The 17,755-nt window shown below is 40.1% G+C and overlaps 1 protein-coding gene across 2 annotated transcripts; it reads right to left on the reverse strand.

The window, feature by feature from the left end:
• Nucleotides 1-788: 788 nt before the first annotated feature.
• DIO2 (iodothyronine deiodinase 2) lies at nt 789-17,490 on the reverse strand. 2 transcript variants are annotated; one of them, XM_033008553.2, is made up of 2 exons: nt 16,774-17,490; nt 789-6,069 (listed from the first exon to the last, which is right to left on the reverse strand). In XM_033008553.2, exons 1-2 carry the CDS (start codon nt 16,993-16,995, stop codon nt 5,452-5,454), a joined length of 840 nt encoding a protein of 279 aa, XP_032864444.1. In that variant the 5' UTR covers nt 16,996-17,490; the 3' UTR covers nt 789-5,451. The 2 variants fall into 2 exon arrangements, with proteins under 2 accessions (XP_032864444.1, XP_032864445.1); XM_033008554.2 differs by having other exon boundaries at nt 5,497-6,069.
• Nucleotides 17,491-17,755: the final 265 nt, after the last annotated feature.

Consider the following 17,755-nt stretch of genomic DNA (forward strand, 5'->3'; position numbering starts at 1 on the left):
TTAACAATCATTTCGTCCGGATTCCATGTGCTACATACAGCTCAGAATGCTTTCTTCAAGCACATACTTTTTTTGAACAGTACAATTCTGTGCAGACTCAACTGCTCTCCTTGTAGCCCTGTTTTTCTCCCCTTTACCTTTCTTAAAAGTTGAGGAGAGGTCAGATATTAAATCAGTCCCACCATTTATAAAGGGGTTTGCCCATATTGCTTAAGATCTAGTTGGGGTGACATACGCTATTGTATTAAGTTTCCTTGGTCTAATGTCAAAATTCCACTGCATATTTGTCGCCATTTGAGCCTGCTCAGCAGCTAAATGCCAGCTCACCCACCCTCTCCCCAGGTTGGGAAGGGAATTGGAGGGGCAAAGGGAGACTCGCGGGTTGAGATAAAAACAGTTCAATAACAGTAACAGAATGATACGCTGACAGCAGTATCAGCGGGTCATGGACAATACAGCTGCTCACCTCCCGCCTGCTCCCGGCCAGCTATCCCCAACACAAAGGCCCCACAGCCACACCCCTGGAAGTGAGAGCCCCTCCCAGCCCACTCCTGCCTTTATATGGTGAGCACAGTGTCACATGACATGGATATCGGCCAATCCGGGCCCAGCCCTCCAGCTGTGCTCCCCCCGCCCCCGCACACAGGTGAGGGCACTGGGCCCTGGGGAGCCCCTGGGGTCTCAGGGGGCTGCAGCTCCTCCCGCTGCCAGACCAACGGGAACTCTAGTCCAGCCCCAACCAGGACAGTATCAATAACCAATATGAGAATAAGAAGACACAGAAGAGGTATGTTTTCCTTTATTGTTTATTATAATACAAGAAAAACAAATCTAGAAAGCACATTTCATGGAGCACCATATTGTAACAAAATTTTGCTGGCTCTCCTACAAAGTGTATTTTTGACATTTAAGCAATGACACACACGTAGTCAGTACACACAGGCATCTACACCCTGGTGATCTTATTAATGGCCCCAAAGAGACTCCTCTTTCAAATACAGAAACACTAAGGTGCACAGAGGAACGCCAGTGTGAGGGCATCTGAACACCAACTGAGTTAATTACTCCTTTGTTAGCGATCTTCATAAGCACACAAGCCTTCATTGTCTCACCTTAATTTCTCTTCTCTGAAGCCTCCAAATTGGGGCCAAAGGTCACTGAATATGGATCCGCCACAGACAAGGTGTAGAGTTGAACAAAACTGGCCAATATTCCCTACCTGATACCTCTTACTGCTTTGGTTATAGTACTGAATGAATGTCTTAAAAACTCTTAAACCTACACGTCACATCACAGAAAAGCCAATTTCACACATACAGAAACATAACCTCCTTCCCCACACATACCTGAACACACAGCACTGATACCTTTTTGAGAAGCCTCGTGGGTTTCCCCACCAAAATCACCTTCATAAAAATGACTGCATTTTCTTTTTCAAAATGTTCAGACAGTTGTTCAACAATATATTTCATAATATATTTATTTCTTTTTAAGACAGGGCACGTTTTCCTTCTGCCTTAAATTTATGTCATTGTCTACACAAGCAAGAGCAAAATGCTATCAATTTCATCTGTACAAAATGTTTTACATTCATTTTATACAGTGCTAAATAATGATGCTAAGCACAGAACCATGTAGAATGATAGCCCAGAATAGCTTTTTACCTTGCTCAAAATGAAAAAGTACTGGAAGTTTCCCATACTAATGTTGAGACACAGTATTGGGGTCTCTATTATATACAGTAGCCTTCCAGAGTACTTTCAGGCACCTATTTTGTGAGCTATTGCTCAATATGTATGTCACACTGAAGCACCTCAAGTAATATGGTTTAGCGCCCTCAAACAGTAAGAATAAGAGACAAAAGCAAATCCAGCCTCACAGCAGACTAGACCAATTGTGAAGTACAATGCTAGTAAGGTAGCAAAATTTCTTCCTGGACCCAAAACAATCTACTGTTACAGTAATTTGGGGTATCTAACATTGGCCACTTCTGTCATTAACTGAGGACAATGTATGAAGTTTAAAACTTTTTCTATAAAATGTTTTAATTTTGTCAACAGAAAAAATGAAGAGCTTGTCTTTCCATCAGCCGCTTACAAAAGATACTTTTTTCCTCTAAGCCTATTTCTCTTTGAAATACTTCCCCTGCTTTCTGATCACAAATTTTCTGGGTAAATTTAAGGATTTGCAAAATGTATTTGTCTTGATAATCAGTGAGGCTGAACTATCTTTAAGTTTTGGGCAGGGTAATGCATTCATGTTGCCAAGAAAGAAATGAAGTTATTGTGTATTTTTTCTTGTGGAAAATCCTTGTGGATTTCACATTTACAGGAGACAATTTTATAATTCATTCCATACTATGTGATGAACAGGCATATATGAATAACAAGACAAAATAATGGAAATTCAAAAGGAGAAAATCGACTTGAAAAATAACTGTAACTTTAGAAATGCAAAGGGGTATTGACTAACTGAATTACTAACTCAGACTCTCTCTGAACTAAAGGTATGTTTCAACAGCTGTGCTAAACATTTGGCTAGCATTTCCCGGATAAACAGTTCAGACTTCAACTCTATGATGGGGAAAAGATGAGAGAAAGAAAAGACTTACTAGTTTAAGTTTTACAAAGGCTATGGAGTTGCTATGGATTAATAACATTTCAGAGGACTGAAGAATAGGATATAATAAGGAAAAGATGTTGTACTGGGTATATCAATACATATTTTCACTTTGAGTAACGACTACAGCTCTACTCACCTGAGTAAAAGGACAGTGTAGCAAAACCAGAAGAGATTCAGAGACAGGCAAAGAATATGGACCTGTATAAGAATGTGAATTACTGTTTGGCTTAAGAAACAAACAAAAAGTATGTAAGTTCCTATATAGAGTATATAATCACTGACATACAGAAGAAAAATTAGGATCACTCCTCTTTATACTGTTTTGGCATACAAGAGCAAGAGATGAGAATGACATTGAAAAGCAGACAATTTAAATCTGTAAAAAAAAATCTGTTTATATTTATTTTTCTTTGTTCTTAAACATGATGGGGTTTTATTTTATTATTCCCCACCTCAAGAAATATTTAGATCTCAAAACTCAGGATCAGCCTCACATAAGGATGATGAGACAATCATATTAGACAATCACATTAGACAAGACAAAAATAATAAGGGCTAAAGCTAATGAAAATTCCAGAAGAAATTATTGCACCTTCCCCTGAAGCATCTGATACAGTCAGAGGTAGGACACTGGATTAAATAAACCACATAGTTTGGCTATGTTATTGTTGCTATGATATTAGGTTTAAACATTTCAGTTATATAGCCCAGTTAGTCACGAAAATATGTAACAATCTTCTACACTGAGCAATGAGTTTCGCTAACATTAATGAATGGGAGGACAGAGTAATTACTTTTATTGGTCTTAGACACCACTTATATGTGCATGCATATGTATATACATACAATAAAATATATGATATACATATATATGCATACATACATATATACACACACAGAGACACATGCCTTCTGAGATGTGGAGCTCACCAGAAGGTCTGAAGACCATTCTTTACACCCTTCCCTGACACACATTACCAAACTGTGTAAGTGTGTGTGTGTATATGCTTAACAGCATGTACAGGAAAATGTGAGAAGGAAGGGAAGCATGAACCTGAATGTGGAGAAATCAGTCATGTTACTGTCATTATTTCAGATCTGTGCTTGAAAACACATTTCCAAATGCCTTGTACATTGGCTAAGTTGACCAACAGCCAAGCAAGAAGAAATACACAATATTAAATAGACATTGTGAAAATATTTATGTATGTATTTTCTGTCCTTTCCTGTGTTAGTATTAATACATCATATTTCTGACAACTGGCAGGATGAGAAATTAAAAGAGCTAATTTGATTTTTGCTACCTACTCTGTTTATCTATTACATGTTTCTGCCTAAACTGAGAAAATTTGGATTGTCCATCTCCTTATGGGTTTTCATTTATCATCTCTAGAGGGTTAGGTCATTGTAAACTTGCCTTTTCATCAGGCTTGATTAAGTCATTTTAGTTTCAGGAGTACCTAAACTTAATGTATACTGTAAGTTGACAGTATCTCTTTAAACATAATTAATTCCTCAGGCCCATTCATATGAAAATTCTGCCATCTTTTACACTTACATTAATTCACCCTATTTGCCCTCCCTGTTCCTCTGGGAAGGCTTATGACAACCCTAGGGAAACAGACTATTACCCCCATCTGGTAGCAGAATTGCAGCTAGCCAATTCTGAGGCTGCAAACAACATAACTACCAGCCAAACTAATGTAGCTATAAACTAGTTGCAGGTATCTAAGCAAAAATCAGCACGACTACATTTAACAGGGTAAATGACAGGATAGGTTTCCATTTCAATGAGGTAAAGTTGTGTATAAGTTCCCCCATCCCCAAAATACATCTGTAAGGTCATTAACTCAAATAAAAATAAAAGAGATAAATAAGTTATTTTTTAAAAAAGCTAAAAATGAAATTACCTTTAAGTATATTGCTAGACAGAAAGAGATTGAGGCAGGTAAAGAAACAGAGAATAGAAGAAGAGAATACTGATAAATGTGTGTTGCCAGCTCTGAGAACCAAGGGTTGGTTAGCATCTGCTGAGTTTTGTCTCATGATGTACACTCTAGATGTTTCTCGCTGTTTAGTTACAAATAGTCCAGTTACAAATAGTTTTTTTTTTTTCAAATTGTAATAGACTTATTTGATCACTTCTATCTTTTTGGTCCGACTCCATGGATTTTAGCATCTTTCTCAGCAGGCACAGGCCTGCATACTGGTTATAAACATATAGCTGGAATTACGTAGTTAATATGCTATGCAGAGGCATCCACAGAGAGTACAAATACCAGCATACAATGTTTTGGCATGATCTGAACAGCCAGTCTGCATGCACAATGCACTGCATGGTGGTTCCCGTAGTCTCTGAACAATAAAATCCCTAGGAGAGAAAATTGCCACACTTCACTGCATTTCTACGCAAAGTAATTGCAAGCCCCTTGGCCCCTCCCAGGTCTCTTCATTGGCCACAGTAGGGTAAAGAAGCATTTCTGATGAAATGCATGGCATTGCGTTTCCGTGGATTGCCTTCCAAGCAGCAACGCTTCCGGCTTACCCCAGGGCCGACACTTCATGAATCGGGTTCCTGGGAGACATCACTTTTCCTGCTCGCCAGCAACACCTTCTCACAGAAGCATCTACACCTCTTCTGCCACAGAGCAAGCACAGGAGTGAGATTTTTTTTTCATACAATAATGTTTTTGTGAGTTAGTCTTTTTATTTTCTTTTCCTAGTTAACGTTCATTTGCCCTTGTTATCAAATGCATTCTGCAGCCATCTGAAAGGCCTTATTCAAAACAGCGTGTTTTCTTTTTTTTTTTTTTTCCCTTTTATATCACCTTAAAGGGACACATTTGTTGACATAGCTTCTATAGAGAATGGATTTCATCTTTTGCTGAAATTTTGTTCCAGCCAAAGCCGAACCTCTTGCAGATTGTAGAAAAAGGGGCCTTTGCCTCCCAGGTAGGCAATTTTTTGTCTCTGCACAATGCATACTCGCTCAAATGAAACCCCATAAGCCACATTGGCATTGTTGTCCATGCAGTCAGCCACCACTTGGCACTGAGGTGGCAAGGAAAAGCGCTCTAGGAGCTGGTGAGCAGCTGCACATCGGTCTTCCTGGTTCCTGTGTTTCTTAACTTCAAATGAAGAGGGAGAGATTCCAGGGGCAGCCCAGCCATCTGATGGGTGAGCCTCATCAATGTAGACCAACAGAAAGTCAGCCACACCAGAGAACTCCTCCACCAGCTTGCTGAAGGCTGACAGCTGGCTTGTGAACGGTGGTCAGGTAGCTGAACCAAAGTTGACCACCAGTGGCCGCTCGGAGTTGGCAAAATCCAGAAGGTGGCATTTGGTTCCACACTTGTCACCAACACTCTTCCAGCTGCTAGTGCTGCCATCACTGTCCTTGGCTATGTGGATTACGCTGGAGTTTGGGGCTTCTCCTCCCAGTTTGACCTGATGGCAGAACAAATTAAAGCATAGCAAGTTAGTGCGACTTGCTTGTCCAATATCCTTATGACACTCCCTTCAAATAAATAGTCACCTCTTCAAAGAGTGCACCTAACTACCCACATGGACACTAGCACATGGATATAGCAAATCATCACAAACAGCAGCTTCAAAAAGTTCATCTAGTCCATCTCCATATTGGTTATTGTGGCATTTCTGACGGGTATATTACTACATTATTGTTAGAAAATTTGATATGAGCTCTGTCTTGTCTTGTCCACTATACACATAGCCTTATCCATCCTTATGTATTTGCAGGCTCTTATTTGCTTTCAGACTACCTCAAATTTCTTCTAACTTTTCTTTGTGAATCAAATTTTCTAGACATGATTCTTTTCAGTGCCATCCTGTGAGTTCTGCCCACTTGGTTCACATCTTCCTTGAAGAGCAGTGTTCAAAACTTCAAAAGAATTTTTACTAATTCTCAGAATAATCATACTTCATGTATCTCACAGGCTACAGCTGTTTATATGTTCCAGATGTTTGCTTTTTACAAAATACAACTGTTTGGAAAAACAGTAGAGTGTTGACTAGGGGTTAGCTAGTGAGAAGTTATAATACCTAGGTCCCTTTTTCTGCCTTTCTACTTGCTCCCCATTATGTATTTTGGTACTTAATCACTCCAGCCTCAATTTGGTGCTTTGCACTTGGCCCCATTGAACTGCATCCTACATTTCAAGCCATTTTTCCAATTCTCCAAAATCATTCGGCACTGTATTCCTGATCTTCACAACACATGCAGTGCCTTTCAACTTTGAGAGGTTTGCAGATTTCATACAAGGATATTATCTTCCATCCTCCAGTCCAAGAATGAAAATCCTCAGAGTACCAAGAACAGGAGAGATCTCTTCAAACACCCACTCAATATATCATTCTGTTTTGACAGTGGACCATTGAAGACTGTGCTCTCCGAAGGATTTTCTAACTACTTTGCTGTAATTTCATCAGTGATTGAGTGACACATATTCTTCTACTGCAGTGTTTCTCTAGAAGATGACTGGGGAAAAAGCGGCAGGAAAGGGGGAGAGCTTATATGGTGGTTGAAGTAAAGTGAAGTGAAAATGAACTGTTCTCAGCTCTAACGACAGATCTAACTCAGACCCAACAGGCAATTGTTTAAGAGTCATTTTGCCTGACCATTTATATTTCCCTGTCTGTAGAAAAATAGACAGAATATAAACATCTCCCAGAAGGGACTTCCAGAATAAGGTGGAGCCTGCAGAGGGCTCCAAGATCCTTAGCTGATAACTGCTACAGAACCACAAAATATTACATAAGACAATTAGTTTTTCATGAGCTCTGCCACAGCAATTCCTATGTGTCTGCCTTTAACATCAAGCTCTAGTGCAACTCTGTCTCCTGTCTATTTGATTATGTTCAGAACTGCTGCTTTGAAGGAGATGTACAGGGCCAAATTCTGAAGCCTTCCATATTTTTCTTTCTGAAGCTACACTCCAATTGAAGTCAATAGAAGTTAATGCTGAATGAGGACTGTGTAAAAACTTAACAGCTAACTGCTTTTTGGTGCACTGCTATTCTACATTATATTATAGGGTATCCTGGTGAGTCAGATACAGTAGGAAGCTGAGTTAACAGATGAATACTTAATTGATGAGATTGCTGTTGCACACAAATCCAGAGGTAAATATATCATAGATACTGGATCCTCCATTTCTCCCTGTGAAACCTGACTACCTTGAACAAATCTAGTTATTCATGACTCAGCATTATTTAATCAGAATAGCAATAGAAACAAGAGTTTGTAAGACACTGCCCTTAAAGCTGCCAGACTTCACAGCTACATGAGAAAGTCTCACAGCATGTTGGCACACAATATAAACATCATTTTGACTATTTTATATGGGGCAAACTGAGACACAACTGTACCACCATTCACTTGGCGATCACCAAAGTAGAGAGCCACAGAAAGAAAGATTGCCCAAGACCCACAGATCTCTCCAGGCCACACACGTGGTGATCAAGCCACTGGGAGAAGGGGATGTGCAGCTGCAGGTGCACTACAGGCAAGGGAAGCAAGTGATGCCCCAGGAAAGCACAGCCCCTTGTGGCCCTCCTCCCTGTAACCCTGCATTGGCAGCATTGCTATCTGCTAGAGCCCAGTTAAAAAAAAAAAAAAAAAAAAGTTTTGTGCTCATTTGCTTTTGAAAGTAAGCAAGGTTTGAAATAGCTGAGTTTAGGACCTGCTTGTGTGAGTGTGCTGTCTGTTGAACTCAAGGAAGGAAAAGAGCTGTATCCCAGTTTCTGAGAAGAAAGGATCTCTCTGGAGAAAGGCAGGCTCAGAGACTCAGGCTGTGGCATTGAAGAAGTAGCATTAAGCATCTTGCAGTGTTTAAGAACTGCTGCTACAGGCCACCTACTCCTCAGGAGGCAGTAGGTACTCTTCTGTGCAGCTGTTGAACATCTCATTTCTGTCTGCCATTCTGTGCAGTACAATAGGCAAAGCAGACATGAGTAAGGTAAAGGGCCAGACTTGAGCAAAGAAATATACAAGTCAAGATCCTGTGGCAGCCATAAAATCATCCTGAGGTACATAAACCAGCTAGACAACTCAGCATTTTGTGATTAGTTGGTCACTACCAAAAAAGGGCACATCTCAAGAAACACAACATCTGCATAAACACTAGATCCCTCTTTACCTAGAAAGCTTAACTGTTCTTGCACTACGAAGCAAATGCTTTTTCAGAGCTAGCTTGCCCAAAATGTGCCTTTTGGGCAAAGCCTGACATGTACGTATCTGTGTGCTGCACCCACTCCTTGGATGAATAATGGACCTCAGTATTTAGGAGTGTGCACTCATGCAGTCAAAGAAAATAAGTAATAACATATGATTTATCTCATAAATCACAATAAAGCAACACACTTTGAATTTCTAATATTTGCTGGCAATCTTCAGAGAAGTAAAATAAAGGGAAAAGGATAGAAACAACTAAAATTCAGCAATGAACAGAGCTGTTCAGGAGACAAGAAACATCTGAGCATCTGTTTCCCCTCACTCTTCTGGTTTTATTTTAAAACAACTATTATGACTGAAAATACTCTAACCAACACTCTTGAACTGGGAAACCACAGTCTTTTTCTTGATCATACTCAAGCAGAAAGAGAGGCCACATACTCTAAGCTCCTCATCTCTTCACTCAGGTCTATCAAACCCTTCTTTTCCTTGGTGAATTCGAAAACCCTGAAGGAACAGACTACGAGAACAACTGCCATCAAACACCAGCATGGGAATGCCCTTCAAGTACTATTTAACACTGATAGCAAGGGTGGCAGTGTATTTCACTGTTTTCCAGCAATGCAAGTTTGCATTCTGACTCTCATACTCCTTACTGACCAAAAAATTAGAAGGATTTACGAAATAAAGTACAAATATGCCCTGTGTCACCTTATGGCAGTTTCTCTTAATTTCCCACAGCCACAGAGTAAGTCTCATGGCCGCAGGTTACCTATCATCTTAATTTTTGTTTCTAGGAGTGCTTGTGTTGGGTTTTTTCCTCTTAATGAGACATCCTTGCCAAGCAGGCATTCACAAGGCATTTTCTGCTCTTGTAGAGGAGTAATTAGGTCGGTGCCTTGTTCCATGCCAGTGTCAGGCACTCCAAAAAGCAGCCCTGCCCAGTCGTTAATGCTTAAACATAAGCAGCGGCATCTCCACTAATTGGTCCTGATGAAGCGCTGACGTTCCCAAAGGGACTCTTTATTTCACCAGGCTCGGAACCGATTGACAGAGGATGACAATATCATCCTTGCTGATCATCTGCATTGTAGGCTTTGGCTGTCTTCTTTGTTGTTATTTATTGAAAGAAAAAATAGCTCTTGGAAAAGAAAATCAACGAAATGAGAAAACAAACAAAAACCCCCATGTATTCAGCCAAAATGCTTTTGAAATCTTACACAAAGGCAGGCAAAATATAAATTCTGAGAAACAAACTAGCAGAATTCCCCTCACACGCAATTCAGCATTTCTATAATCACGTACTTATGTGCATGAATATTTGCGCATTCAGCACCAGCCTTCTGGATGATGTGGAAACCAGGCAGCACACAGGCACCTCCTCCCACTCAGCCTGCATGGGACACACAAGGTAGGCCAACCAAACTGGAGACCCATCCAGGCCAACAGCAATAACAAGCACCAGCCTGACACCAAAGCAGTGACTTGCATCATCTGTGTGAATTTTGTGTTTGCTTGACAGCCTCAGTACTTCGTCTCCTTCTCTGAGTCTGCACACAGAGTGAAAAGGGAACAAGGTTGCTGATACTTTAGCACAGACTGCAAAATGAAGGAGACTTAGAAGTGGAAAAGAAAGCCCTATTCATAAACTACAGGCTAGAAATAGCACATACTGCTAACTTTGTTGTACATTCTCCATGAGGACTAGGAAAAGCCCCACGGACAAAACATCATCTCCTCATTTACCTTTTCTTTTTTCTCGTTTTGCTTTTATCAGTTTTAGCATAACCCTCCTGGGATCCTGTGCACTGGAACACAGCTTCATTCCCTGCATGAGGGATTTTCAAACAGTTTGGCAGACTCATCAGGCTGTGTAGCCCCCTAAAGAAAATAGGTGTTGCCAGACAATTAGCATTCTGTGATATTAGCTATTTAAATTATGAACATGCTGTGTTCAGGACTGGAGTCCAGCAATTGGTAATGAACTGAATCCCTGGAGCTTTTTGCTCCTTTTCAAATTCTCTGATTTGATTTGATCTCATTTAGCTAAACATAGCCTCTGAACAACCCAATATTTCTCAGTTCTTCATCCAAATCATAATCAGACTCTGGCTGGAGAATTATACAAATTATTGTTTTTGTTTTCTTTATTTACATGACCCAGAGTTGTGCAGTAGATAAAAATTACAGGAGGCCCTTGTCTGGAGTAGCGTATGGGAGTGGAAACTCTTATTTTGTCATGGGGAGGTAACAGCATGCTTTAAGAGACTCGGTTAGTCAAACTGGAGAGCAGAGACTGGAAGTGACTGGAGTTCTCCCAGAGTCCAGAGTCTTTTACTTAGGATCAGGTGTGTGAAGCTGAGGGAGGGAAGTTGGAAAAAAATTAAAAGGACACAGTCCAGATAAAAATAACTAGTTAAAAGCTGCTCTTTCTATTTAAAAACTGTCAGTCCCACAAATAAGCATGCATGGGAGAGGGAGAGCATAAAGAAGCCTTTTACCTTGCACTCTTATAAAAGAAAACAGATAATTTTAGTTTCTCTGATCAGGGAACCTACAGCAAGCTTCTTAAGGGCTTATGTTTCCCCCAAGATGGAAGCATGGCCTATGACATTGTGGCCTCTGGGCCCCTGGCTGCCTTGTGGACTCTACCTACAGGTGACAGAGACCTTCCATCAGTCTTTGTTAGTCAGCACCTGGAGGACATTTGAAGTTAATTTAATTTTTTTTTTTTCCCACTCAACTTTAGCATTGTATAAATACACAGTGGTGTTTTGAGAGGCAGAGCTGGTGAGCAAGGACTGTGTACAATCCTTTTCCTGGGTGGTGCCCATTAGCTAATTTTCTGTGTGTACCACAGTCGAAGGTGGTTTTCACAAGGGTTTGACAAAAAGGCAAGCAGTCCTTTCAGTCAGCGTTTTGCACATAAGGGTGAAAATGGAAGACTGCAAAGACGTGCTGTGGAAGAAGTGAAGTTAGATCTGCAAAATTAAATAGGTAGGATGAGACACCATATGGGATAGGAGTCATCATATTTCTTTTCCTACCCTTTGTCTATCTTGAGAGTTTGAACTGTAAGCTCCGTGGGACAAACTGTCTGCTCCTCTTGTTTAGGACACTGTCTAGTACAATGGGTCTCTGGTCTAGGTTGGTCTTCAGGCACTAGTATAACAAACATGATTATATATTAATAATAATGACAATGTTTTAATAATAATGACAGTGACAAACCCAAATCCTGTTGAATTTATGTTCCAAACACTGCAGGAAAGGTTTTAATTGTGGTTTTGTTTTGTTTTTCTCACTTCTTTCCAGATTGTTTTAATTTGCAAATGTCAATTAAAACAATTCTGCTAAGTCTGAACTTTGTAAAACCTGTAAAATATTTTTAATACCACACAATGTCTAGTTATAAACCCTGAAACTATACAACAAGCTCTCTTTCACAGATTCCCCTTATCACTGTCAAATGCAGGGAGAGACACTTCCTTACCTTGCCAGGCAAAATGAATACAAATAATAAGTATAGATGTTATATCTTTGTTCCAACTTTTAAAAGATTTCCCCAAAAGTCAGAATTACTGGATAGCCAAAGAGCAGGTAAAGGATCATGACGTTATATTACTTTCACATATAGCTTTGTGATAATGTTGTACAGCATGCATTTAACATGACAGGTTTTGGGCTGTCCTGCTTTGCATACTGATTTATTTTAGGAATAAATGATGTACCTATCAGCCAGGCAGAAGTAACTAAAAATAATTTAATTGTGCCTCCCTGAAATCTCAGGAAAATCCCACTGGGTATTTATTGAACCAGTCTACTTGGTGCTACATCCAGAGTTGGGTCTATGCTGTGAAGTTGGAATCCTGGGCCAACCGTTCCCTCTGTGCTGGTTCTGTCATGGCAGAACTTGCTGTTGGCTCATTCTAAAGACAATAAAAAGCTCTACAAGCACATACACACACCATCCATTGCTTGAGATACTGGCATCCTTCTGAGGGCTATAATGTACATTTACACACATGTGCATATATGCACACATGCACGTTAACCCCACAGGTGCACCATGTCATTCCTAAGCATTTCGCTGCTTCAGGGAGATGCCATCAAGGTCTTCCCCCTAACTACCCTGCACTGAGGTGGAAAAGAGTGAGGATTTCCTCTAGAATAACATTACAGCTCTCTACTGGAGACCAGGAATGGTAGCTCTGCATTGCTGAAACACAAAGTTGTATCTAGCACCAGAAAAGCTCCCAGCACAAAGCTTCATCACTGGTTGCACTAATGGGTGCAACCTTTTTTGCACCCATTTAAAAGACATTTTAAGATAACAATTTCTCAACTTCAGAATTTTAGGAAGTGGATTCATCCCAGAACTAAACAAAGCATGGAATTTAGGAGATTAAAAAAGCTTTTAAAAGTAGATAAAATGTTTTCTTCAAAACTTCTCTAGCTTTTTCTCTGGATTTCTGTAAAATACACAATACATTCAGCATACATGCTGTGGGCTAAAACAAATGCCTCACTGGCATTTGTACAGATGGCCTATATAAATCATGCAAAAGGCACACTAACACTCTCTCAAACATTTCTTTTGGTTTTGATCTTTTATCGGTAGGTGTGGTTGCATTCACAACTATACATACGTATACATACACATATATATACGTGTATACACATACAGAGAAATAAGAGAGGACTGACTCCTGGAAGAGCAGATTATATATGCCTATGTGTGTGTATTTTTGCATTTATACACATATACGTATATGTATGTACATATATATATAGATACACACACATATATATATCTGTATACATACAAACACATATGAAAGTGTAAATACCTACATACATACATACATGATTTGCTCTTCTGGAGTCAATCCACTCATTTCTGTAGATAAACAGAGCACAACAGTAAATTAGAAAACTGACATTTAAAAAAAAATAGTTGCACTCTTTCAATTATATAAAGTTAATGTAACTTGACTACTAGCTCTGTTTATCTCTGTTATGACAATTAATCTGGTCCTAAAGACTCCCTTGTTGTAATGTAAGACATGTTTGCCTCTCAAAAAAGGAGGAGGATGTTCTATAAATCACAAAACTGGTAGAGTGTAGACAATATCAACACTGAGTGTGACAGATACTGAACTCAGAGCTAAGGAAGTAAAAAGAAATATATTATTCATTGATAAAATTTACATAAGCAAATAAAAATAAACAAAAGATCAATCATTTTGATTCCTGTGGGACTGTAAGGTGTGGAGAAAACAAGTCATATAGAATATTCCAGGGAAAAAAGATGCTTAATATACTCTGTATACAATACAACAAACTCTGCATTGCTTCTCCACTGAGAATGTTAAAATCTTCAACTGTTACAAAGCAATCTTGGCTGTGAAATAATTGCCCTAACCAAAAAGTCATGTGCAATAATACTTAATAACAACAAAAAGCAGAACAAAAGCAAGTTGAAATTTGGGTAGGATATTAAAAAGTTCTTCTAGAAAGGAAAACACATCATAATAGTTATCTTCAAATATGCTCTACTTTAACTCTTCCAAGATCATCTCTTCTACACACTAGTCTAGAAACAAAATCACTTAATTCTGGGACAGGCTGTGTGTTTTCAAGGCAGAGCAACTTTCTTGTAATAAATTTACTTTAATCCAGAAACTAGTATCTTTTAAACATGCCACAAAGCAGGATATATTTCAGATTTTTTCAGTTCTACCAATACAGCTTTACAGCTGAAACTTTTTTTCTTTCTCTTCCTTACAGAAGCCGCAGAAGATTCTTGCCTATTGGGGAGCTGATGACTCTTCTTTTCCTAATAATGCTCCTCAGTTTATTGTGTCCCCTCTGTAACTTGATTTCTACATTTTTCTACCTTTCTATGACAATCAAGGGTTTCCAATGGTGAACAGTCCTTATGGCCCTTAATTCTATTAAGGAAAACAGAGTCTTTCCGTGAATTGTTGGTCAATTAGTTTCATCTTAAGGATAACTGGCATGAATGGGTTTTTTCCTGGTTTTGGAACAAGGTGATAAAATTTGGTTATGTTTGTATGCATTTTTCTGCTGAGTTCATTGAGGCACAGAATTTATTATAGGGACCTTAAAGCCTGATTGGCCTTAACAACCTAGGTCATTTAATGGTGATAAGGGAGAGTTTTAATTATCAAAGTTCAAGGTATGAGTTTCATCGCCAATACCAAAAATAGCACAGTGTCATCCTCCCTGTAGCTTCCATGGTTGACACGAACAGTACTGAGGAAAAGGCAAGATATAACTTCAGAAAGTACAGAAAGGCGTGCGTCACCTTTATTTTAAATAATTTTGTGTTATTTAAGCAGTATGAAATTGAACATATCTCATGGATATAAGGTGCCTTACAGATCCATATCTTCTCCAGACCCTGGGCCACATACAGTTTGCAAATTCAGGAACTAGAAACTTGGCTGTTTCAGAACTGTACAATCAAATTCCACTGGAGCCTTGACCAGGATGACTGTTCTGTCTTGCCTTGTCTGTAAAATGGGAACAATTGTATTCACCAGCCCATTTAGCAAGGCCACTGTAAAATTTACTTACTTACTTACTTAATGTCTGTGAAGAGACTAAAAACAGAAACTAGAAGGGCTAGGAGAATAGTGAGCTTCATTCAGCATTACTTTATTTGGGTAGCCAGCTGGCTGATTCCTAGGGTAGCAGTAAGAGGTTGACCCATTTGGCAAAAGCTAGTGTTATTTATATTTGTCTTACGCTGAAAATTAATGTCCCCAGGGCTTGGGTTTCAGGCTAAGCAGCTTGTATTCCATATCACAAAGCCAGCAAACACCAACACCACCAGCTCTTCACATCTCTAGGTAAGAGCAAATATAAAAGCCATTGTGGGGGAGCAAAAGGGGGCTGGGGGAAGGCAATATAAAAAGAAATATTTCAGAAGATACAGAGCTATCATTTAGATGACCTCATGACATCACATGGGGTATGTTAAATTAGATGGTCTAAATAAGACAACACATTAACAGACTAAGTACTGTTCTGGAAGCCACAGAGCTCTGAATCCAGTTCTTCTACTTACTAACTGGGTGGCCTGTGCAAGAAATTTCACCTTTTTGGGTCTACCTTTTCAACCAATAAAAGGGAGCTATAACTACCTCATGAGACCCGGGCAGTACCACTGGGTAATGTTTGTACAAAATTAAAAAAAAAAAAAAAAGTACATGTTGCTTAACTGTTATTGGCTTTATTAACTTAAATCATCAGGCAGCTGTCCCTTAGCCAGTCAAGTTCATTTTTAATCTCTGACATGTCCCTCTGTCACAGATTTCATGAAGGAAAAATTCTCACTGTTTCACTGTGTCCAGTTTTACTATTATTTGGATGCTTCCTCCAACATAAAAATTAACATATGAGTAATAGTAAATGCCAGTGTAATGCCAAAGGTTCGTTTCTATCTTTTACTCTAATTAAAACAATTCTGATACATAGATGCCATCTATGTAGAGCTCTATCTGAAGATGCAGTCTTTGTATAATCTCTGAGGATCTCACATGGCAGAGAATTAAACGACAGCTGTGAAAACATCAAGAGCATTTAACAAGTATTCTTATAAGAAGATCCTGAAATACTTTAGAAACATGAAGATTATTAGTTGTACCGGTGGGGAAACTGAGGCACGGATAAACTAAGTGACCCGGCCACGGCCGCGCCGAGCGCTAGCGGCAGAGCGGAGAGGCAGCAGCTCCTGAACCTGGTGAACCCTTAAGCCCCGACTTAAAAGCGCTGCTCCTTGTCACCGTGCGCCTCTCCCGTCAAACTTAACGTCAAATCGGAGATGGTCTGCACCGCACAGAGCCGTTCCCTTCCCTTCTCCGCAGGGATGTCCCCGCCGGTTCCCCCCCCCCCCCCCCCTCCCCGGGTCCCCAGCCCCCTGTACCCACCTGCTTGTAGGCGTCCAGGAGGAAGCTGTTCCAGACGCAGCGCAGCCCCTCCGAGGTCAGCATCCTCCGCCACTCGCCGCGCCCAGACTTAGACCGGCTCAGAAACAGCACCATGTGCTTCAGGAGGATCACAGAGTCATACAGCGCGAGGAAGAGGCAATTGGAGAAAAAGACCGGCAAGATCTGAAGCGTGATCAGCAAATCCACACTTAGCAGACCCATCTTCCTTTGCTGCTTCTCTTCAGCCGGATGCCTTCAGCTCCCTGTTTTGCTCTGTACCCTCATTTAAAAAAGTCAAGTAAAAAGCATTTCAAAAGCCTCGCTACCCCTCTCTCAGCCGCTCTCTTTAAAATGAGCGGAGATGGTTAAATATGAGCAGGCTGGTTAAAACCATAACTGCGTGAAACTCATTCAATGCGGAGCTGCTTATTTTTCAGAAACTAAGATGTTAACAAAAATTCTTCCCTTAACCAGGAGACCTGATTTTGTTGAAGAGAGAGGCAGCTGTGTTTCCAGTTCCCTGCAGTTACAAAATTTAAGCTGAGACTGTTAATTGTTAACTTTCCTGCACTATCCCATTGTTTCTCAGCTATTTAAGCACTGAACAGACCTCTCATTTCTGTGTCAGTAAAGCCAACTACCAGGTGCAACAATACTTTTTTTTTAAAAAAAGGTTTATGTACATAAACTTTCTGTTCCTCCCTCCCTCCCTCTCTCTTTCCCTCTCTCCCTCTCCCCGCCCCCCCCCCCCCCCCCCCCCACCCGCCGCCTCTCTGTATTCCTGCCTTCCTCCTCTCGCCCTCTCCCTTGCTATCTGCCTATGGTGCAAAGTGCTCTCCCCTCTGGAGTCCTAGCTTGCTTCCCTGAAGCCTTTTATACATTCCCTAGCTAATTGCTGCAATAGAGAAATGAAACCCTAATCTTAGTAAAGATCTTGACGTCAATGTAAAAGAGGGCTTTACTTTGGCCAGGACTGCAGTGA

This window comes from Tyto alba, unplaced genomic scaffold, assembly GCF_018691265.1.
Source record: "Tyto alba isolate M040663 unplaced genomic scaffold, T.alba_DEE_v4.0 Super-Scaffold_18, whole genome shotgun sequence".
In the NCBI taxonomy this organism is placed as follows: domain Eukaryota; kingdom Metazoa; phylum Chordata; class Aves; order Strigiformes; family Tytonidae; genus Tyto; species Tyto alba.